Genomic DNA, 23,592 nt, shown 5'->3' with positions numbered 1-23,592 from the left:
GAGGCACAACTTCAAGAGAAAAGAGGTTGAGGTCTCAAAGGCACCCCCAGGGCCAGTGTTCAGAGGCTCCCAGATTGCACCCACCTTGTCTTTACCTCCAAGGCTCTGCTCGGGCTCTGCCACCATTCACACAGATCAGTGCTCGGGGACAGTCACACTTCCCAAGAGGCCCCTGTTCCCCAGCCCCAACTCTCCCTGCCACCCACCTGCCTGGAACCCAGGGAAGTTGTTCCACTCTCTCTTCCCAACCCTGCTGAAAGATGGCTTGACTCCCTAAACCCACATCCATCTCTCCACTCCCTCCCCAAAGGCTCCATCATGTGGGAGTGCAGTAGTGAAGATGGGCAGCGCTCTTCTCCATCCTGACCCCCTGAGGCCATGGCAAGAAATGCCCACCATCTGTGGGCACCACCTCCACCTCCACCACCCCGGGACTAAACCTTAAGAACACCCAGGTTCCAGCCGCACCCCGCCCCCAGCGCCCTGTGATTAAGGGCATGGATGTGCCTGTTACTGAGGCCTCAGTGTCCTTAGCAACTAAATCAGATGGCTGGTCTCCATCTTACTGTCTTCTCTGAGAACAAATTAAAAGGACTTTGTAAGCTGTGAAACACGAAACAGTCAGTAGGGATAGTTACTATTAAACAGCAAAGTTACCACCATCCCCAGATCGCCTGCGCAAAGCGGGAATGAGCTGGAGAGAAAGAGGCCCGGCCCCAGCCCCGTCCTTATTCCCCGATAGGCAGGACTGGAGCGGCCCTGAGCTGGCCGGCGTCTGTGGGCTTTGGCAGGTACAGAGAGTGGCAGGCTGGACAGGAAGAATCCTGTAGGACCGGACAGGATGTGGAGGTACCCAGGGACAGGCCCGCCTCAGAACACCAGAACACTCATGGAGATGGAGGGAACGCTCATGGAGAGGGAGGGGGCATTCTTACAGAGAAGGAAAAATCAAGAGCCCAATCCCAGAAACCAGTCGGTTATGCATCCCTTAAGAAACTCAGGACTCTGCCCGATGACTAAGGCTCCACAGTGTGGCATGGAGGCAAAGGCACTGACCCCTGTTCTCAGCCCAGATCTGCTATTCACTCTGGAAATCCACCGACTCCTCCAGGCCTCAGGGTCCATGTTTGCGAAGTGAAGTGCGTGTGTCTTTTTTCAGGCAGCTGGCGTGTCGTGTCCCTGGTCTCTCAGCCCAGCACCCCCAAGGAAGACCATTCAGGTGACACCTAAAGAGGCCACAGGCTGCCCAGCCTGCCCCTCAAGCAGGAGGTTGTCTCTCCCTCATGCCTGCCCCACTGCCCTCTCTCAGCCAAGCGCTAACCAGCTGCCGGCCACCGACCATGCGGGACTGGAAACTGCTGCTGAAGCCCTCTCTGGGAAGGGACCTCAAACAATATGCAAGTTGGCAGCAGATGCCCAGCCAGGGAGGAGAAGAAGTAGGTGAGGACACGAGGGAGTGTCCTTGTGGATCCAAGGGACACCCTGCAGCTGGGTGGGACTACACCATGGCTGGCCTCCAGGGAAGCTAGCTGTCCAGAGACCTGGCCTCCTGGGAGTCTCCTGAGCCTGTCTTCTGGGGGTGTAGTCCTATTCTGGCCAGGAAATAATGGGTTTCCACTGCACACTTCAAAGACACCAGGGGCAAGGGGGTACAGGTCAGCAACCGCCCCACCGGTCCTGTGCGACAGAGGTACGACACGTGAGACCACGGCCAGCGTCAGGACAGTGACAGAGGCTGACACGTCTTTGGCGAGGGGGGAGGGGAGCAGTGTCCCACCAGCTCAGAAGAAGAGGAGAGGCTGTCTAGCAACCATCAGCCCTGACATGCAGGTGTCAGGAGTCCTGCAAAGGCCCGAGAGGGGATTCCAGGAGGCAACAGCAGCCAGTAGCTCCCCTCCATCTTGCTCATGACAAGAAGGGACGGGAAGGAAGCAAGCAGCATGGCTCTGAGAGACCCTCCCTCCTCCCGGGGCCTCCCCCCAACACCCCCATCCCTCCCAGTCCTGCACTCACGGTCATTGCAGATGGGGCCTCCATAGGAGGTCATGGTGCAGTCGCAGGTAAAGCCATCCCACTGCTGTAAGCAGACGCCCTGGTTGGCACAAGACTCTTCGGTGCAGGTGGTGCTGGGGCCTGGAAGAGGCAGGAAGAGGGAACACCCCCTGCTCAGCCAAGCCCCCTCCCGCCCCAGGAGTTACGGAAGCTTCGGGACCAGGCCAGAAGCCCTCCCTCACTTCTGCCGGGCAGGAAGGGCCAAGAATTCATGGGGGTGGGAGTGGGGGAGTTCAATGACAGCTGGTCTTGGCGGGAGGCAGCAGGGAGGGCAAGTGACCTGACTCTCCCCACACCCTGTCCCAGCGCAGCGGCAGCAGGCTCCATCGAGGCCACTCAGCCCCCCAGTCTGCCTGCACCCCACAGGGTCACACCTAACTCCTGCACCCACACTCACCGTCACAGCCCCTCTCCACCTGCCCGATGCGGTGCAGGGCGTCGGCGATGAGGTCAGGGAGGCGCCCATTGAGGTCCACCGAAGCCAGGCAGCCCTGAAAGCCATCCCGAGAGGCCACCAGCTTGGGCAGGCTGTTGAACATGTTCTTGCTCAGACCGCCAATGTACAGCTCCCCTGTAAAGGGAGTGGGGTCAGAGCTCGGATCCCAGTCCCCAGATCCCCAGGTCCCTCCCAGGACATCAGCCTCCAGTGTCGGGTCCCGCAGCCCCACACGGTCTCATCCGGACTCCAGCTTCCTCTCTGAGGGGCAGATGCCCACCCCCACCCTTCCTTCTTCCTTCTCCACTTCGCCATCTGTCTGCTCTCCTCCCAGAGACACCCAGATGCCCAGGGAGGGGAGAGGGAAGCAGCTGGAGGAACCTGCTCCGTGCTCTCTCCCACACATCTGATGCCAGTTCCGGCCCGTAATCAGGGCCTTTCATAGTTGTGCAGCCCGGTCCCTTCCACCCTCGCTCCCTCCCTTCCAAAGTCTCCCATCCCCAGAACTCCTCCAGGCCTCTGCCAGGCTCTCCCAACTCTGGGTTTTCTGCTGGGTGTTCTAAGCCCGGTACCTTCCAACAGCTAGGGCTTAGACTGGGGATTCTGGGTGACACCGGCAAGAAGTCCTCCTCAGGGACACTGGTCCTCCACATCACTGCCTGGCCGCAAGGACCTCAACTCCCTGGAAGTCCTGGCCGGCCCATGGCAGAGCTCCAGCAAAACATGATGGGTCAACCCTGCTGCCCCTGCTGGGAACTCAGTGCAAACCAAGACCAGCCCAGACCACCCCTGGGTTTGCTGCCACTGCGAATTTCTTGAGACACATCGCCCCCTTCTGGCAGCAGGGAGAACTGGCAGCACTATGCCATCCGTTCCAGGGGCTTCCTCCGTGGCTCAGAGGTAAAGAATCTGCCTGCCACACAGGAGACCCACAAGATGCAGGTTTGATCCCTGGATGGGGAAGATCCCCTGGAGGAGGAAATGGCAACCCACTCCAGTATTCTTGTCTGAAAAACCCCATGGACAGAGGAGCCTGGAGGGCTACAGTCCAAAGGGTCGCCAAGACTTGTACCCAACTGAATGTCTGAGCACCAGCTCAGGATCTGACCAAGCTTCTGGTTCCAACTCCATGGCGCACTCACTCTGTGACCTCAGGCAAATCACATAGCTTCTTGGAGCTTCCACTACTGCCTCCTCAAGAGGAGGGTGGATTCCAGAGTCTCTAGGAACCCTCCCCACGCTCGGACAGTCTGAGTCACAGTGACACCAGGGATCCCTAAGGGACTGGGGGCTGCTCTGGGCGTGTGAGAGTGGCTCACATTGCCCCAGTGGGCTCTGGAGAAGCCACAGGCCTCGTCCTCATTCCTGTTGTTCCAACTCCCTGGATCTCTACACTCATCCCCCTCTTCTCCCCTCTCTGACGCACCACTGTTCTAGGGGCAGGCAGTGATGGCCCCACTAACTGCTAAAGAAGCCCCGGGGAATGGAGGACCCTCGTATGATGCTGACCCCACCAGGGAGGCCTGGGTCCAAACCAGTGCCCAGACTAGTCCCGCCAGTGCCCAAGGAATACGACCAGGGCAGCACCTGGGGACCTGGAGACTGTTCCTCCTTCCTCCCCTCATCACAGCCCCCTCCCAGCCCAGCAGGGACACTGCTCTCTCTCCGGCCCCCAGCATGGCAGACTTCTCAACCCTGGAGGGCCAAGAGGTCTTCAGAAGGCCCGGCTGCCTTCTCCTAGCTCTAGGGTGAGGCCACCAAACTCCCTGTGAGACACATCCTGCAGGCAGGCTTTCAGTGTCGAGAGGGCAGCCTCGCAGGAGAGCTGAGCAGAACTTTGACGGGAAGATGTCAGGCTAGACACACTGGAAAATGGGAAAGAGCGAGGGAAACCTTGGACAGGGGCGGGACAGAATCACGCAAGAGAAAGAGCATCCCAGGCCGGGGGTGATCTTGCTGTAGCCAAGGGGGTATCTGGGCTAGGGCCAGGCCTCCTCCGGAGGCCCCAGGCCCACCTTTGAGATCGAGGTTTCGGGCGCCATTGGAGTGCTGCGTGACAGTGCGGGAGTCAATCTTGAGCGTGTGCACGTTGCCCGGGTCCCTGGACACCACCACGTTGTGCCACTGGTTGTCATTGACTGGTTTGTCTGAGTTCCCCTTCATCAAGGACGGGCCATTCCCCAGGTCAAACACGTAGTGGATGTACCTGCCCCACAGTAGGGAGGAGACACTGGGTCAAGGTCGGGGCTGGGAAGGCGGGGTAAGGAGGAGCTACAGCTGCGGGGCGGGGGTTGGGCTGGAAGCTGCAGGAGGAAGGGGCAGAGAGGGAGACCTCATAGTGGAAGGACCCAAACCAACAACACGGGGACTCAGTTGTGAGGTCCTATTGTGGGGGATGTGGGGAGAGAGGCCACAGAGGACCTGGATCCTGGAACAGGCTCCGAAGAGAAGTTCGTGGACGGATGGCTTTGTGGAGGCAGTAGGGTCCTCTGGGCAGGGACAAAGCTGCTCTAGAGTGGTGGCCTCTCAGGCCAGAGAGGTCACAGGAACCCAGCCCTGCCTTCTGTCTGTAGTAGGGCCGGATGGCCTGAGCCAGGACAGTGAATGGAGCACAGATATGACTGAGAAACCCCTGGCAAGGAAGTAACTGGGGGGTGACCAGGGTGGAAGAGAGGGTGCTGCTTCTCCGTCTTGGCTGGTAGCGGGGGGACCTGTGGTCTGTGGGGACTGGATATCTTAGCCAGTGGCTGAGGGAGCTGCCTCTTGGTCATTGCGGGGACAGGGGCGACCACGTCCTTGACAGCGGTGCAGAGCCCAGCACCTCACCCCTTGACCAGCTCGATGACGATGAAGTCGTTGCCATTGCCTGAGTTGAACAGGAGGAGCCCGTCGGGGGCTGTGGTCTTGAACTGGAAGAAGAGGTGCATGGAGGCATAAGCTTGGAGCGTGGCGAGCGCCAGGTAGCTGCTGCGACTCTTGAAGGTGACGGGATCGGCCACGATGGCACGCAGGCCAAAGCGAGCATTGAGCTCACAGTAGGTGATGTCCCCGTCCTTGCACTGGTCCATGTAGGGCTGGCCGTTAAACACCAGCCCACTCAGGTGCCCGATGAAGTTGGAGGGCACCACGGAGATGAAGCGCCGCTCCGTCATGATGCCCGTCTCAATGTTGTGGAACTCCAGCCGCGTGTGGGCCCCTGCCATCTGTCCTGCTCAGCACAGGAGACAGAGATGGGGACATGGCTTTGGGGCCCAGACTGTAGGATCATTTCTGGGGCTGGGTCTTGGGTCCCCAGGAGCCTCCCCTCCACTCAAGGGCCACATGGGAGGGACATCAGCAAAGCCCCTACAGGCGCTGGCAGCACACCCAGCTCCTGGGTCTGGGGGAGCTGTGGGACTCTTTGGGCCAACAGGCTTGCAGGGCAATGCTGCCTTTGGGGAGTTGAAATGGCCCCTGGGGTCCAGGAGCCCATGACATGCCACCCCTAAGGGAGAAATGGCACCCAGGCAGGGGTCACCAAGAACAGGGCTGCAGACTACCTACCCTCCACGGTCACGTTGTCCACCGACAGCTGCAGGCTCTTGCCCCGTCGCACCACCCTCACAGTGTGCCACTCATTGTCGTTGAGCTTGTGCCCCGCAAAGAGCGTCTCGGGGCCTTTACCTGCGGCACCGAGGGGGGAGTCAGCCCGGCACCTCCTCCTGCCCTCATGTAGCTGCTTCAAGTGCCACCCCGGGCACACAGCCTCACCCCTGCACACACCCACGCACGCAGGTACACCACACACACATGTGCACACACACAGAGCCTTCACACACACCCAGTCATAAACACAGACGCACTCGGTATTGCCACACTTGGCGCAACTTCCCAGGGTGGCATTGGAAAAGAACACGGAGTGAGTGAATAGTGCGGTGCCTTCGGAGTTGTGCCCTAAGGCCCTGCACCTGGAGACTCACACCTACGACCAGCATACTCAGCCCGCCTCTCCTCAGGACCTTCCGTGTCAGTGTGTGTAGCCCGCAGCTGAATTCCCAGCCTATACACATAGGCCTCAAACTTTCAAGAGCCCTACCACGCACCCAAATGTGAAGTGCACCCACAGCCTCATGGCTGTCCATGAGCACTCCACACACAAACACACACACAGCTCCCCCATCTAGAGCAGCGGTCCTCAACATTTGGGCACCAGGGACCAGCTTCGTGGAAGACAATTTCTCCCTGGACCAGGACGGGTGGAGGATGAGTTGGGGATGATTCAAGTGCATTACATTAATTGGGCACTTTATTTCTAATCTAGTGCCACCATGGATCTGACAGGAGGCACCGGTCCGTGGCACAGAGGTTGGGGATCCCTGATCTAGAGGGACCCAGTGTGACTTTTCTGCACACGCCTGGTTAATTCCACACACCCGGACATACACATCACATACACAGCACGGCCAGCGTGGCCAGAGAGCGGAATGTCTTTTTTAGGAATTACCGCCGTTTATTCAAGACCTGGATGAACCGCTTCCAAGACTAAAAACGTTTAGCTTTAGAACAGTGCTGCAGGCCATTTGCAGCACCCCTCAAGATTCGTCCTGGGCCCCCCACCCCGGTGCTCTCACCAGCAGGGCAGGGCTCACCACGCATGCGCACACCTGTCCAAATACACACAGAGCCGACTCTTTCTACCTGTGGCTGCCGCGTCCTTGGGGTCTTAAGTGACCTCAGGGCACACCAGGCAGAAACACACTCAGAGACGAGGGTTGAATCCAGCCACACTGGGAGCTCAGAAATGTCCACACCCGGTCTCACCCCTGCTGAGAGCCTTACTGTCACCTCCGAGAGCGCCCCCGTTTGGCAGAATCTCACCCGCAAACAGGGGCTGTGGAGGGCTGAACTTCCGGGCTCACCGCCCACTCACAGGCAGCCCTAGTCTTCTCTCCCGCGTGCCTCGACCTCCCCCTTGTGGCCACCTCGAGATACAGCGGGATAGCCCGGCCCCTCTTCGTCTCCTTCCTGCCCTCCTTCTGTAGGCGCCATCCCAAGCCCCTACCCTCCAGAGCGTTTGAGACTTGAAGTTTCTGGCCCTTCCTATCCTAGTCTCAGTGAGCATGCTGACCCCAGACCCCCACAGACTCCCCCCTCTTCAGCTTCGTTTGGTTCGTTCTGCCCTCCACAAGCACACCCCTCCACACACACCCACTGCCCAAGCCCCGCACAAGCCGGCGATGACGCCGTCTCCTCCCCTGCCCCCGCACCCCTCCCCAACCCCAATGTCCAAAATCCCAGGCCCCCAGGGGCTCTGCAGAAGAAGAGGGAAGCCACTTACTGGGTGCGCAGCCGACGCGCAGGCAGTCTGGGGGGGCCATGGGGCGGGCAGAGGGGGAGGGGAGACAAAAAGGCAGAACAAGTTTTTTTGTTTTTTTTTTTTTACATCCTTCACAGGGAGGGGTGTCTGCAGGCAGGGGTTCCCCCCAGGGCCACCTTCCGGGGACCACGCGTGCTCAGGTGCCTTCTCCCCTTCCTCAGTCGGCCCCCTCCCCCTCTTTCCCCCAAACTGGGAGGCAGGGCAACCGGGTGATGGGAAGAAAGCTGACATCTCCCTTCTTGGAGAAGCCCGGGCCTCTCACATCTGAGGGAGATGGGCACCTTGGGAATCCCAGTCGTACAGGGGATCACTGGGGGGCTGAGGGCTTGACCAACCCCACATCTGCCCATCTCTGAGAGGGAGACAGGCGAGGAGGGCCAGAGCCCCCGCTCCCCCTGCTCTGGGACAACTCCCCACTCAGAGCCCAGGCTGTCACACATCGTCCCCGTGTCCCCTGGGCTCTGAGCTAAATGGAGGGGTCTGCCCCAGGGCCCCCTTCCCGTGGCCATACACCTCGCAAAGCCCCAGGGGCTAGCACCACCCCTACAGGAACCTTCTTGCTACCCTTCCTAATCTGGAGGGTACCAGGCTGTCCCTGGGAACAGGGTACTCTTCACCCTGAACAGGAACTAGCATTATTCCCTTTTCCTAGGCAAGGGCCAGAGGTTCACACATGAGGACACTGACGCCCCGTGTGACTTCGGAGGTCTTCAGGGACAAGCAGGCGCCCTCAGCGAAGCCTCCTGCCCCTCCCAAGCCCTAGCTGTTGTCCTCCAAGTCCAGGCTCAGAGGGCCCCGGGTACTCAGAAAGCACACTTGTCTGCACAGACCTGCAGCTGGAGCCCTGGGGCCTCTGGCCACGCCCCTGGTGGGACGCATTACCCACAAGACATGAGTCCACCAGCCTCACGAGGACACAGAGCACTAGAGTCCTGTGACAGGGTCTTTGGACGCCTGTCCTGCTCCATCAGACCCAGACAGTAGAGGGCAGGAGGCAGCAGAAATGCTGGGTCCTAATCCCGTCAAGTGACTGTGGGCAATTCTCTTCTCTCCCAGCCCCAGCTTCCCTCCCTGTGAGCTGAGGGGCTTGAACAAACAACCCTGACCTGGAAACAAGAACCAAGTGTCCAATGGGCCAGCCCTGCCTCTCAGGGAGGGGCACTTTCCAGGCCCCTCTTAGCAGCAGTGTATCCTGCCATCCTCTGTCTCCTCCTGGAATGGGCTCTGCCCACAACCCCAAGGCCCAGGAGGCAAAGTGGGGTGGGGTCATCTGGCATCCCCCTAAGCCTCTGAAGGTTCCTGCAGTGGAGATGGATTCCCCTGTGGCTCTGGGGGCATGGGCTCCGCGGGCAGTACGGCTGAGCCCCACACGCGTCGTCAACCGCAGCAGAAGAGTGGGGGGAGCAGCCGGGACCTGAAGCCACAGCCAGGCACCAAGGGAGGGGCAGAAGGAGGTCAAGGGGCAGATCTGGGGCAAGTCACAGGGAGAGGAAGGAGGTGGGGAGGGTACAGAGAGAAAAGAGGAAGAAAGAGGGAGCTGGACAGAGGGGGTTAGGGAGGATGTCGGGGTGAGGGCAGGGTGCCAGGCCTGGACTCAGGTCACGGGGGCTCTCTCAGGGCCAGCAGAGTCTTCACCAATGAAGGGTCCAAAAAAGAAAAAAGGGAGCTGGAAGGGCAGGCCGATCCCCTTTTGGAGAAAAGGCCTAGGGAGGAGCATAGTTCTGCCCCTCCCAAGCATGGAGGCTCCAGGAAGGGGGTTCCGTCTGTCCAGAGAAGAGGTGTTAGCTCCAGGCCCACCCTTGAAGTGACCCCACCCCCAGGAGCGCCCCTCCAGTGGGACTGGAGCGGAGCAAACTCCCCTTGAAGATGAGCACCCAGGAGGCAGCCAGCGCTGTCCAGAGGAAAGCCAGCAACTGCGGGTAAGTGGGAGAGACTGCCCTCTGGTGGCCGCACCTCGCAGAGCACAGCTCAGGGAGATTTAACTGCTACCTTGATAACTAGAAACCTGCGCCTCAAGTTCAGCAAACGGACAGTAGTGATTGGTGTGCACAGACCCACCAAGGCCCTGGCTGGGCCTAGAGACCAGGATGATGGTATGAATGTGTGATAAGACAGGTGGAAAAAAGTCATCTGTATGGAAAGGAACTCCGGAAAAGAAGCCAGGCTCTGCTTTCTGCATCCCACCTGCTCCCCCATCCACACCCTGCAAATTGGAGGTGGGGGAAAGGGGACCGGAGCTCCTTGCAAAGAGCCTCAGGAGCCCATTGGCTAGAATCTTGGAGGCGACACTGCAGAGTGACAGCGTGCACTGGGCACAGCCCTCGTTCAGAGTTGTCTGCCAAGCAGCTCAGCCTCAAAAGAGCTCAAGAGCCTCTTAAAAGAGCCCCGTGGAAACAAGGTACCACCCTGTGGGAACAAGGCACCGCCCCATGGTCTCAGAGATTTAAGGGCTTTGGAATGTAACGTGCATTAAGCCTGGCTTACAACACGAGCAAGAGTCAGACTTGCTGTGTACAGCTGGAGACGGCAGAACTAAGTTCACAAGTGGGGATTTCAGAAGAGGATGCTGCTACCAGGGAAGAACGACCCAGTGATGAGAGTGGCCATCTCAGAGGTGGGGTGCTCTTGACACAGAAGTCATCTGAACAGAGGTGGAGAGCCTCCCGTCAGCAGGGGGAGGCATGGCAGATACACACACGCAGGCGGGCTGAAGGAGGTAACTTCTAAGGGCCCCTCCAACTTGGAGATTCTTCAGTTACAATTCACCCTTCGTGTCAGCCTCACTGGCAACTGCGACGGCCGACAGGCACATAGCAGGGAAAGGCAACCCCAGAGGGGTGACAAGAGGCAGGCCATGCTGGGCGCTGGCCTCAGAGGCCATGCCCAAGGTAGACGGAACCCAGGAACCCAGATCACACTGGAACAGGGTGACGAATCAGGGCCTCCGGGAACAGAGACCAACCACCCTGGTCAGGGCCCGTAGACAGCAGAGCTCCAGGAACTGGCTCAGGGTCAGCAGACACAGTGGAGGCCAGGGCAGGAGGTGTGATCCGCTCCTGGGGCTCCCTGCCTGGACAGGGGCAGCAGCCCCAGGCCCTCCTGGCCCTCTCCAGCCCAGCAAACACCCAGGCACCTGAGACTGGCTCTGAACGCCTCCTCCCACCACGTGGTCACCAGCTCCACTCTCTTCGGGACCAAGTCTGGGTTAATCCAGTGAGCACTGACAAGCCGCCTGCGGGAGCCTGGCTTCCCTGCCGATGAGATGAGACCACAAGGCCACAGACCAAGCCTGCCAGGCCCTCAGGGTAGCAAGCAGGCCGGGGATCAGGATGGGGATCCTGAGGTGGGGCCAGACGGGGTCAAGGGATGTGGAGGCGAGTCCCAGGCCTGGCTTTAAGCTTCGGTCCCTGTCCCAGTATGACTTCCCTTCCCTTGGCTGAGTCAGTCTCTATGTGTGCCGTGCATCATATAATGTTGTCACTTCCACACTTCTACTTAAGCCTCAAAACAACCACAGAAAGGAGGCAGAGTGAGGATTCTTATCCCCATTTTAAAGACAAAGAAACAGAGGCTTAGAAAGGGGGATATGACTTACCCAGCAGTCTAGGAGACCAGGACTAGAACCCAGATCTTCTGGTCCCCAGCCCAGTATTCTTCCCATCATAGCTGGAGGCTTGGTGGCAGGGTGTGGACCACCTGTGTGTCTGTGTGGTTCACACAACAGCCACACACCTCCCTATATGCACATCATTTGGTATTTGTGGACAGATGTGACTGTACCAAGCATTTGGTCACAGCTTGTCATGAGCCGCTAGAGACAGCATCTCTGTGGATGGAGGTGGACGCAGCAGGGAGTGAGAGGTGGGTGGGAGCATTGTCCTGCTGGCCACCTTGTCCCTTAACTTCTAAGAACATATGTGGCACAGAAAGAAAAGCATGTCCATGAGAAGGAGCGAGGGCCTGAGGGTGAAATGTCCCCAGGGCCCACCAGAGTGCATTGCCCTGGCCAAGGCTGCTGCTTCCTGTCTCATCTCAAGGGACCCATGGTTCTTCGCAGGGAAACTAAGACAGTCCAGGTGGAGGAAGAAGCATCTGCCTTCCCTGCAAATGGAAGCCCCAGATGTCCCCTGCAGTGTCCCCACCAAGTACAGAGCCGCATGTTCACCACACAAGGAACACACATGTTCCAGGGCAAAGGGTACCTGACCCTGGGCACACAGACCTGGGTACACAGACCCTGGGTACACAGACCCGGGCAGTCTGAGAAGCACAGGGCCACTCACGGTGTCCTGGGCTGGTGTCTTCCTCCTGTGACCCTCTCAGGGGTGCCAGGGGACTCTGTACAGACCCACTCTGTAGGCTGTGATCATGGTTAGAAACAGAGCTTCAGGGAGCCCTAAAGTTCCCCACCTCCAAGGCCCCCACCTCACTTGTTGTCCCAGGAGCACAAAGGCCAGGTGGCCCAAAGGGGAAAGGACACAGTGTAAATTTGTTAGCGAGGGAATGGGTCCCCAAAAGGCCACAGTCTGTCCCCCAAATGCCCTGGAGACCAATGTTAGGGTGAGACTCCAGGTGAATATTTTAAGCTCAGAGCTCTGTGTTCTCCCCAGCTGAGGATTCTAATCTGCTCAGAGGAGCCTAACTTCTCCTCCAGATCCAGGACACAACAAGCCACCCCAGAGACCTGAATCTTCCCACGTGACATGCCCTTGGGTGCTCCACCTCCATATGCCCAAAGGCTAGTCTGAAAGGGACAAACGTGACCCAGCCTGGGCAGCTTAGGATCTCTAGCTGCCAAGCTTGCCCTGACTGGGACCTCGCCTTGGGGTCCTGGGGTCACTACCGTCACCCCAGGTTAGGAACACATTGGCACTAAGATGTGGCCCATAAGTGACAGCCAAATGAGTGGCCTTGCTGTTTTCCTTTTGACTCTGCTGAAGCCACACAGAGTCTGCCAGGCCTGGTGGTACTGCCCACATGGATGCTCCAGGGACTGCCAGGTGAAGTGGAGCCACGCCTGCTCTGGGCGGGGCAGAGGCATCAAGCCATCAGGTGACAAGGGTCTTGATACTCCTCACCCCCTAGCTCTGTCAGAAACCAAGAGGAAGCACTGAACCTCAGCAAATCAGCTGGGTTTGAGTCCGGGCTCCTCCCTGACCGTCACTAGCTTTGTGATGCTGGTAGGTCAGTATATGGCATTCCCAGTCTATAAAATCCGGGCAGCTATGGGGACTCACGTGAAAGCAGACACGGGGAAGATGACATGTCCCGATGGGACCCCTTGTGCACCTACATGCACACACGCTTGCACACGCACACACACAGACATGGCTATTTAAATTCAGAGCAGACGAGGGCGGCTGTGTGGGGGGCCGGGTCCTTCTGTCTCTGGGATCTGCCGAGGCAGGGAGCCGGGCTGAACACGAGTAGGCGTCTGCAAGCGCTTCGCGAATGAATGAACCAAGGTATGAGCAAGCGGATGAGTTGACAGCGAGGCATGAACTACTCCTTACGTGTATGCGCCGAACAGACGCCTCCAAGCCCCAGGAGTGCCCTGGGAGGGTGACTATCACACGCCAGACACAGTCGGGTCCCCTCCCCACGGTTCTGCCGAGTGCGAGGCATCTACCTACACTATGCGTCCTCTCTGAGAGGAAGTTCTTGCGATGCGGGGGCGGGGGGGGGCGGGGCTCAGACCCGGGCTGGCACCTCCCACCGCCCATCTCTCACTGGCGCAACCACCAAGCTTCTCCAGACAGAGGGGGTGGGGGTGAGAGGCAGGGTCGGGGAAGGGGCCCGGGGCCCGGGCAGAGCGGTTACCGAGGTTGACAGTGAGCTTCATCTGGCCCCCGTCCAGCTCCAGGCGCAGGGTGTCCGCGGACTCCCTGGAGGTGGTGGCCATCATGAGCCCGTAGGCCCGCTGGGACATGAAGCGCAGGGACACGTCCTCCGCCTCCGTGTGCATGGCGTTCGGCAGCATGATCTTCATGTACATAGAGCCGTCGTAGCTCAGGACCGTAGCCTCTGCCCCAGGAGTAGGGGGAGGGAAAAGGGGGGGACAGGCAGGGGCCAGAGAAGCGAGAGACAAGACCAAGACAATCAATACAGGGCTGGCAGGCCCAGGGATGGTCCTCGATGGGGCACAGGGACGGGCAGGGGCACAGGGGTGCAGACCAGCCTCACCTCTCTCACAGACCCGCCCCAGGAAGCCGGTCCCGACGCAGTCACAGACGAAGCGGTTCCAGCCCTCCCGGCAGGCGCCCCCGTTGCGGCAGGGAGCGGAGGCACACTGCTTCAGAGTCTCCCGGGAGCAGAAGGGGGCCACGCCCACAGCCCCCTGCGCCTCGGCCAGGCCCCGGAGGTCTCGGCTCCGCCCGTCTATGAAAAGGTCCCGCACGCAGCCCACGTAGCCAGCCCGCAGCGCTGCGGTCCACACCTCCGGGGGCAGGGGCAGGTCCACCCGCCCACCTTCAGGGAGACCGCCCAGGTACAGCTCGCTTTCCAGATCCAGGATCTCGCTCTCTCCGGTGGCCAAGAAAGGCGTGCTGCGGCTGTTCACAGAGATGGAGCCTGCGGATCGGATGGAGGGAGAGTGTAGGCCTCAGTGGAGAAGGCAGGACCAAGAGACGTCCCAGGAGAAAAAAGGATGCTCTGCCCTCACACCCCAGCAGCCCTGGGCTGCAAACATTGCTTAACGAAGCCCCCAAGTTCAGAAATCCCTGTGAGCCGCCACAGCCCAGCTGCAGTGTGCGGTGGGCCTCAGTCGAGACGCCTTCTTCCCATTTGAGCAAGTCCTCAGAGGATGTACCAGAAGTGGACATGCCCCCAAAGGGCTGGATCATTGACATGTCCTTCCCCCAGCCAACCCCTCAGACCAGGAGTAAGAGGCAGAGACCCCCAAGGAGGCTGAAAGACTTGAATCCAAAGAGTTTCCCCCGCTAACATTTATTGGGCTTTTATGACTGTATACCAGGTACTTGGGCTTCCCAGGTGGTGCTAGTGGTAAAGAACCCGCCTAGCAATGCAGGAGTCACAGGTTTGATACCAGGATCAGGAAGATCTCCTGGAGGAGGGCATGGCAACCCACTCCAGTATTCTTGCCTGGAGAATCCCCATGGATAGAGGAGTCTGGGCTACAGGTCACAAAGAGTCAGACACAACTGAAGCCACTTAGCATGCATAGCATACACTTGCACGCATGTGTGCTAAGTAGCTTCAGTCGTGTCCAACACTTGAGACCCTATGGTAGCACTTCACATATATTATATCACTTAAATCTCATGGTAACCCTAAGGAACTGATCCTTTACAATCCCACTTGGAAATGGCAGATGAGGATTAGAGAGACTAGGGAAGCTGCATAAAGTGCCACCACAGTTAAGGACCAGAGCCGAAGTACCACCCAGGTGGCAGGATTCCAGAGCCTGCATCCCCCACGCCTGGACCTGGAGCCCCTGTGTGGTTGGTGGAGCAGACGGGCAGGCTGATCAGCTCCTGGAGCCTCTGAGACAGGAGGGCAGCTGGGAAAGGGAAGCCAGGCACGGAGCTTCTGGGCTGTAAGAGTTCTTTGGAAGAAGGGGCTGGTCATCTTAGAAAAAAAGATTTGGGATCAGGTAGGAGCTTCAAAGTCTTTCCTGAGCTCTTAAGAAGCCAAAACGTATAAATTAGAAGCATTATTTTTTGTAATTTTTATTCTAACGTTTTCCTCCTTCTCTCTTTTCTCCAGTTTTGAAGAATTCTTTAAAAAATAAAAATAAAAAGGCCACCTATCTCGATAGGGTTAAAGAGAGGTAAGGATGGTTTGACCATGCAAGGCCCGAATAGGCAGACTGGGGGTGGGGCACCAAGCATGGGTCTGCAGGAACAGGAGCAGGGCCTCCTCGACACACCTGGCTCCTCACCCAGAGCTCGTTCTCCTCGGTGCAAACCCTCCCCTGCACCACAGGCCCTCCCCTCATGCCCCATTTTAACACTGGGGTCCCTGGCTTGTCCTCCCTGACAAGACATCAGATCCCCACTCTCCCTCCCAGCCCCCCAAACATGGCCCCCAATCACCTACACTTCTATCTGCAGCAAGATCCCCAAATGCTTGTTCCAACCACTCACTATGGGGTCTCCTGGACAAGGACACCACCCAAGTGGACTCTCCACAAATGAAGAGAAGGTGAAAGAAGGAAGGCCATGGTGGGGAAAGAGTATATAATGGCGAGTCAGCAGGAGGAAGCCACAGTGCGCCACATCATCATTATCCATCCCACCACCGATGAACGTCTAGGTTGCTTCCATATCCTGGTTATTGTTAATAAACAGTGCTGCAATGAAGATTAGGGAACATGTATCTTTTGGAAGATATGGCTTCCTCCAGGTATATGCCCAGTAGTGGACACCAAGGGAGGGGAAGGGGAGGATGAATTGGGCGACCCCAGGGTCAACACATACACACTACTGTGCATAAAATAGGGAACCAGTGAGAACATGCTGTATAGCACAGGGAACTCCACTCCGTGCTCTGTGGTGACCTCAATGAGACGGAAGCCAAACAAGAGGGGACGTATGCATACACATGGCTGATACCCAGTGCTGGGCAGAAGAAACAAACACAGCACTGTACAGCAACTATACTTCAACAAAAATGCTTAAAAAGGAAACTAAAGTGAATACACATCTTGTTTCAAGGTCATTCTAAAACATTCTAAAAAAGGGAACAACAATCCAAGTGTTCAATGGCAGATGGATGGACAAACAAAAGGTGGTCTACTCATACAACGGCATATTATTCAGTCATGAAAAATGAAGCCTGACACGCGTAGCTAACACATACTACAATGTGGATGAAACTAGAAGACATTATGCTAAATGACATAAGCCAGACATTAAAAAGACAAATATTGTGTGATCCAGGTATAGGAGGTTCCTGCTGCTGCTGCTGCTAAGTCGCTTCAGTCGTGTCCGACTCTGTGTGACCCCAGAGACGGTAGCCCACCAGGCTCCCCCGTCCCTGGGATTCTCCAGGCAAGAAAACTGGAGTGGGTTGCCATTTCCTTCTCCAATGATGAAAGTTAAAAGTGAAAGTGAAATTGCTCAGTCATGTCAGACTCCTAGCAACCCCATGGGCTGCAGTGCACCAGGCTCCTCCGTCCATGGGGTTTTCCAGGCAAGAGTACTGGAGTGGGGTGCCATTGCCTTCTCCCAGGAGGTCCCTAGAGTAGGTAATTCATAGGAAGTAGGATGGTGGTTTACAGGGGCTAGGAGTTAGTATTTATGGGGAAGGTTTTCAGTTTGGAAAGATGAAAATGTTCTCTATATTGATGGCGGTGCTGGCTGCACAACAGTGAATGCCCTTAACACCACTGAGCTGTGCACTTAAGCATGATTAAAATGGTAAATTTTACGTTGTATATAAATTAACACAAGACAATTTTAAAACATGGGAAAGGTCAAAGAGAGCTTTGCTGGAGTGACGGCCCCAAGTCTGTGCTGGGCCATGAGAAATGGCTGAAGTGACTCACGGGCCAGCCAGGCCTGGTGTACGGGGTCTGGCGATCAAGTAAGCCTAAGGAAACCACTGCCTGAAGACAGAACAAAGCGGAGGGCCCTGGGGCTCTCTACAAGGCCTGAGCAGATTTCCAGCCTAGAGAGTCACAGATCCCCTGCGTGGAAACCCTGGGAGGCAATTTGTGTTCTGTGAAGACTCCCTGGTACCATCATGACACAAAACCAGGGGATGAACCCATTTACCGCAAAGCCTGGGGAAGGCGACATTTCTCTGAGAAGCAGCAGCAGGCCCATGAGAGGCTGATACCGCCAGGAGCCATGGCAGCCCCCTTCCTCCCTGTGTGTGTGGGGACGGTCGCTCTACCCCGAGATGAAGGCCCAGTGCAGTGACAGCCGGGGGAGCATGAAAATTTAGCTGACGTTGATAAGGGCTTAAATTGGATAACGTGTCAGTTCTCATTTGTATCAGTTCTTCCTCTCCTGTCCAACAAGATGGAGAAGAGTAAAGAAGAGAATTAGAAAGAAAACAAGAAGAGGATGGGAAAAGAAGGCTGAAAAGGAAGAGTGGAGGAGGGGTGGCTAGAAGCAGCAGAAGGTTCCAGAACAGCGCCTGCCTGGCCCCAGCACCCTCCACCCTGCTGCTTTATTGTGTAAGACCCCTCACCAGGCAGAGAGGGTGGTGTTTACTGGGCCTCCTCACGGGAACATGTGCTCCAGGACAGCCAAGGCTCTCGCGCACCGCTGCCTCGTTACAGCACCCTGGACAGCACCTGGCGTCCATAGGCGCTCACTAACTGTTTGAGTGAGTTAATAAAGAAAAGTGAAAGGCTAGATAGAAGGGAGGCAAGGTTGGGAAGGTTTTTGTTGTCGTTTAAGGAGAATGGGATAACCACTGTGTCAGGCACTGAGCGAATGCTTTTATAGATTTTTCCTTGATTTCCCCTCTTGATGAACCCAGGTTAATGATCCCTTTTATAAAAAGGAAACTGAAGCTGCAAGGCATTGAGTGCTGGCCTAACGTCACACATGCAGGAAGTGGGAGTGTGAGGTGTGCGCCACCCACACCTGATCTGACTGGTCTGATGTGTCCCTGTGGCCCTTCTAATCCCAGCACCATCCAGGGGACACGTCACCATCATTGGCCACACAGCTCTCACTACCTGTGTCCTGTGTATAAACCCAGTGCTTTGGGAGCGCTTGATGGACAGAACCCCAGCTGTCAGACTTCTGGAATGGGACGACCCTGCTCCTGTGTGGGGCGAGGGCCCGCCCGGCCCCAAAGTTTCCCAGGAAGAGGCTCTTCCTCATTCCACCAAGGCACCATGGCAACAAGGACAAGGCAGGGGTTGGGAGGGCCAGGGGAAGGGGAGGGGAGGAGAACAGCAGATTGGACTGTCAGCGTGGGTGGAGAGGGGTGAAGTGAAGTGAAGGGAAAGTCACTCAGTCATGTCCGACTCTTTGCAACCCCATGGACTACATAGTCCATGGAAATCTCCAGGCCATAATACTGGAGTGGGTAGCCTATTCCTTCTCCAGCGGATCTTCCCGACCCAGGAATCAAACCAGAGTCTCCTGCATTGCAGGTGGATTCTTTACCAACTGAGCTATCAGGGAAGCCCAGAGAGGGGTGGCCAGGGTAAAGGGGAAGATCCAGAGGCCTCTGACCTTTGCGCCCGTCCCTCTGGAAGTCCACGTGGCACCACTCGCCGTCGTTGACCTTGCGGCTGGATGCCCGCAGCTTGATGCCCCCTGAGCCCATGTCCAGCAGAAGGTAGAGGTAGCCATCCAACAGCTCCATGGCAAAGTAGTCGGCCCGCTGGGCAGTGCTGGGGCTGCCGGGCCCCACCCCGGCCCGCCGGCCCTGGCTGAAGAGCAGCAGCCCGTTGGGCTCCGTGGTGCGGAAGTCTAGGGAGATGGAGCCGGTGCGTTTGGCGCTCCAGCGGGGCAGTGCCACAAAGGCCTCGGGGCTCTCAAAGGTCACAGGGTCCAGGGCAGCCACATCCTCACAGCGGAATGACAGGTCCCCCTGCAGCTTCATCTTGGGGTCTCCTTCCTTCGCTAGGCGGGACAGTTCCAGCTTGAAATCGTTGTTCTTATAGACCACCTGCAGAGGGCCGTAGGGGGATGGGTGGGTCCCAGGATGAAGAACAGGAAGCAGTTTAGGACCTGACCACTCCTGCCTGACAGCTCGGGGCCTTGCCACCCAGGCCTGGGGCCCCTGCTCGGCACCCCAGACTGCTGTTCTAGAACTGCACACTCAGAGGCTGTGGGCAGCATTTCCCTCGCAGCACTTATTTCTCTGTCCTGTCTCCCTGCCCAGCACGAGCACAGCAGCCCTCGGCACTGCTGAACTGCAGCTCATAATAACTGGAACCACCAGGAACACTTGGTTGACACTGACATTCTCATCTACCCCTCACAGCTGCCTCGAGAAGCAGGCACCAAATACCCGTTTTACAGATGAGAAAACTAAGAGTCAGACAGGTCAAGGGACACAGCCAAGGTCACAGAGCTGGTGAGTGGGCCTGAAACACTGGTCTTTAGTTTTCATGCCCACCACTCTCTCTTCTGTACACAGCTGCCTTGAGGGTCCTCTGAGAAGAAGGGGAACTCCAGGGCTCAAGGAACCGAGAGAGGAGAAGCCTCTTGCCAGGGTCAGTGGGCCTCAGGTTTTGAAGAGGGGCGGGCTCCCGCCACAGAGTGGAAGGTACAGAGGCCCCGGGCAGCTGGCTGGCCAGACCGGGATTTCTGGGGCGCCCCCCGCCTCTCCTGGCCCTACTCACGTCCTTGAGGCAGCCCATGAAGTTGTTGCTGACAGGCGAGCCCGGCAGGTCGGCCGTGTTGGGGCTGCCCCCAATGTAGAAGAAGTCGTCAGAGCCCAGCATAGTGTAGTCCTCCTGCGTGTAGCCTGTGGTGGTCAGGATCCCGTCCACCGAGATGGTCACCTGCCCAGCCCAGGGAGGGAGGGAGAGAGACAAGGAGACAACTGGCATCAACTCCCTGGGAAGAGCCACGGGCAGGACAAGGGAGGGGCCGGGGGGCAGTGGGGAGAGGGACTCTCCATTTTTATGTCTGCTTGTCTCGGAGGAGGAACAGTGGGGGTGTGGAGACGGAGAAAGGAGGCAGCACAAGATTTGATGGTTTCAGGGCGGGCTGAGGCCGGCCCCACAGCCCCTTCGGCAGACAGAGGCCTGAAGGGCGCCCGAGGTGTTCACTGTGCATAGCAGCAGGAAGTGGCTCCCGGAAGTGGCCCCGGATGGACAGATGGATGGGAGTGGGGGCCCCTGAGATGCAAATGGCACCGTTGCTTCTCTCCTCTTGAAGGGTCTCTGGACGCACACATGATTTCAGAGCATCTCTCATTAAAGAGGCAGAGAGCACCAGTTCTCCTGGGGTCCTGGTGGCTTCGACACCCCTGCAGCTCTCCCTCCAGGGCGGTGGAGTCCTTTCAGTCTTAGCCCACGGGGAGGTTGGACGATAGCAAGGGCGTGAGGAACAGGAACCCAGGGACTGCTGGGGAGCCTTGGCACTTCTCAGGAGACACACAGCGCCCTTGAGGGCTGATTCCCATCACTGCCTCCTAACTGGTCCCAACCCCCTTGCTGGGTCTGTCTTGCTATCCGGGTCCCTCTGTTTTGGGGTCACTCTCTTGTCCCCCAAGGAGGGGGCAGCCGCTGGCCTATTCATCACCCTACCTGATTCATTCATCACCATAATTACTCTATGGAGTCAGGGCCAGGCTAGGGAACAGAGGGAGACAGGCTAACTTCCTGTTACCTTGTCCCTGGGCTGAAAACTCAGGAGACAAAACAAGACAGGTAGGGATGGGGGCATACCTGGTGTTCCAAGGAGGTGAAAAGGGCTCAGTAGTGGCCTGGGGAAGGCAAAAGTGACCTTAGTGCAGGGACAGTGACGAGTGCAGGGAACTCCATGAGTCCCTGCTCCCCGGGCAAATGTCCACCCGAGCCCTGAAAAGTCTAGCCAGAGGAGCACCCACACCCAACCAGGCTGTGGCGCAGAGTGAAGGGCGGGGGGACCACAAGCCCCCACTCTCAGAAGGCGGTGGATTAGGACAGTCAGGCTCCCACAGGGGCGATCAGGAAGCCGGCTCACAGTGAACTCAACACCATGCTTCTCCAGGCTACAGCTCCTCCCACTTCCCATCCCCCAAATGTGCCTCAGCACCCCCTTTCTGGGAAAAGTCTGGAGACTGGGGCCTTCCGATCACAGCCCACAGTGTCCTTCCCAAACCAGTCCATACGCACACGCCACCAGCCATCTTCCAGTGACTGGTCTCCAGGGTTCCACTGTTGCAGGGATGGGGAGTGGGTGGTAGGAACACCTGAGGGACATGAGCGGAACAGGGCCAAGGCGACCGTCCCTCACAGGACCCTCAAGTCCCCCTCATGCTGGGCTGGAGCCTCACAGTGTGTGGGGGTGGGGCTGAAGGGGCTCCCTCCTGGGAACCATCAAATCTTGTGCTGGGGGGACTGGGTTCAAGGACAGAGGTAAGGGTGTGTCTTTGTGGAAGTGGGCACTTTGAAGATTTTGAGTCTTGTTTTGAGGTGAGGGCTGGTCATTACTGTTTATAGCTTCTTCCCTCAATCCCACCCGAGGCTAGGAAATGGAGATCGGGGTGGAAAGGGAAAGGGTCAAAGTATTAGTCACAAAACATGCAGACGAGATTAGAACGGGCAGGAGGGGCTGGAGAAAGGGCAGGAGGTGGCTGGGATGCAGGGCTGGGAGTAAGACAGGGAGGGGTGGTGGGGGAAAGGGGCCTCCAGCCCACCCTCCTCTCCCAGGGCTGCACTGAGAGACCAGGAATCGGGCCACTAGTAGTTCTGAGTCTACGTCTAGAAACCCAACTGAGAGTCAGCTCCTGAAGGCTGGGCCCCTGGCCTGACGTGCCCCTGTGACCCTACTAATCCCAGTACAGTCCAGGGGAAACATAGCCACCATTCAGGTGACCGTCAAGTGGCCTGACGATCAGGGCCACACAGCTCTTACTGCCTGTGTGCCACGTGTGGACCTGGTGCCTGGGGAGAGAACACGGACAGAATCACAGTCCTCTGAGGCTGCTGTCTTCACCCTAGAGTTAGAAGGACATGACTTAGGGGCCCTCCTTGACACCCCTCCCGACTGGGTGCAAATCTGACCTTGCCCACCTTGCTTTATATGAATCTCTGCCACGTGGTGCTCCCTATGGGAAAAGGGCTGCCTTAACCCCTTTGTATCTGTCCTGGTGTTTTAGAGCCTCCCTGGCCCAGGGGGTGGGGAGAGGGCAGCAGGAGGCACGGTAACATAGGGAGGTGCATGGAAGAAGGGGGGGTGAGGGAAGAAGAGAGAGAAAGGGGGAGACGGGCACCACGAGAAAGGAAGCCGAGGTTCGGAGGGGATGGAGGAAGGTCTCTGGGGAAGGCAAGGAGGTAGATGAGTGAGATTAGTAAAACCCGACTGTTTCCTCAGACAAATCAAAGTCCAGACACAAAAATGGCAGGTTCGTTAGTAAAAGCAGGAAACAGGGGGATAATTCCCCCAGTCCCCCTCCACCCCAGGGGTTCATGATGCCCCTGCCCCCCAACCCCCCCCCACACACAGCTTCTGGAAGGGGTGGGGCCGGCAGGGGAAGAGGGCAGAGGGGGGACATGCAACACAGAACAGCCATGGCAGCTTGGACACGTGCGGGTTAGAGGGCCTGGGTGGGGGTCCGGGCCCAGCAGGACAAGCGAGAGAAAGGCAGCCGGGGTGGGGGGAAGGTATGCAGGGCCAGGGTGCATAGGGAAGAGCCCAAATGGAGGCAAAAGAGCTGCAGGGGTGCAGAAGGAGAAGCTTCCTTCCAACAGAGGAGGGGAGAGGAGCCGCCACTACGACAGAGACATGTACAGGTTGAGAAAGAAAGGGAAGGGATGTTAGACTCAGACCTTCCTCCCCAGAGGACGACCCAGACGCTCACTCCCACCACCCATTCGCCACTGATCACTGACCCCAGGCACACCTGCTCACACACCACATCTTACTGAAGGCGGTGGGAGAGAGTCCTGACAGCCTCATTTCCAAGCAGCATCCTTTTTGTCATCAGGACCACGGCTAGCACCCCAAGACACAGCAGAGACTGCACGCAACCCACATTAATCCACACAACACAGACAGACCAGGCCCTGAGTGGGGCTGAGTAGAACATGACAAATGAGCCACAGCTCTGCCCCAGAGCCATGACCAGTCAAGGAAGTGGGGAAGGAGCCCATGCCCAGCCT

General features: G+C 57.8%; 1 protein-coding gene and 1 long non-coding RNA gene across 8 annotated transcripts in view; one reads left to right on the top strand and one right to left on the bottom strand.

Moving 5' to 3' along the window:
* Positions 1-23,592, bottom strand: part of NRXN2 (neurexin 2) — a 99,511-nt gene that overhangs the window by 38,843 nt on the left and 37,076 nt on the right. For 6 of the 7 annotated variants that reach the window (XM_055580911.1, XM_055580913.1, XM_055580914.1 and 3 more), the window contains 10 exons: positions 20,122-20,283; positions 19,004-19,442; positions 14,028-14,414; positions 13,665-13,868; positions 7,806-7,832; positions 6,032-6,151; positions 5,315-5,696; positions 4,504-4,694; positions 2,450-2,623; positions 2,014-2,133 (listed from right to left, as the gene is read on the bottom strand). In XM_055580911.1, coding sequence (XP_055436886.1) covers positions 2,014-2,133; positions 2,450-2,623; positions 4,504-4,694; positions 5,315-5,696; positions 6,032-6,151; positions 7,806-7,832; positions 13,665-13,868; positions 14,028-14,414; positions 19,004-19,442; positions 20,122-20,283 — 2,206 coding nt within the window. The remainder of the gene's footprint in view (positions 1-2,013; positions 2,134-2,449; positions 2,624-4,503; positions 4,695-5,314; positions 5,697-6,031; positions 6,152-7,805; positions 7,833-13,664; positions 13,869-14,027; positions 14,415-19,003; positions 19,443-20,121; positions 20,284-23,592) is intronic. The other variant, XM_055580912.1, reaches the window with a different exon arrangement.
* Positions 10,387-16,127, top strand: LOC129652372 (uncharacterized). Its single transcript, XR_008714535.1, has 3 exons — positions 10,387-10,458; positions 15,570-15,633; positions 15,917-16,127. It is a non-coding gene; the product is annotated as an uncharacterized LOC129652372 (long non-coding RNA).

The sequence above is a fragment of the Bubalus kerabau genome, chromosome 5, assembly GCF_029407905.1.
Source record: "Bubalus kerabau isolate K-KA32 ecotype Philippines breed swamp buffalo chromosome 5, PCC_UOA_SB_1v2, whole genome shotgun sequence".
Classification (NCBI taxonomy): Eukaryota; Metazoa; Chordata; class Mammalia; order Artiodactyla; family Bovidae; genus Bubalus; species Bubalus kerabau.
Note: the sequence above shows the minus strand (reverse complement) of the source record. Positions and strands in the feature narration are given on the sequence as shown.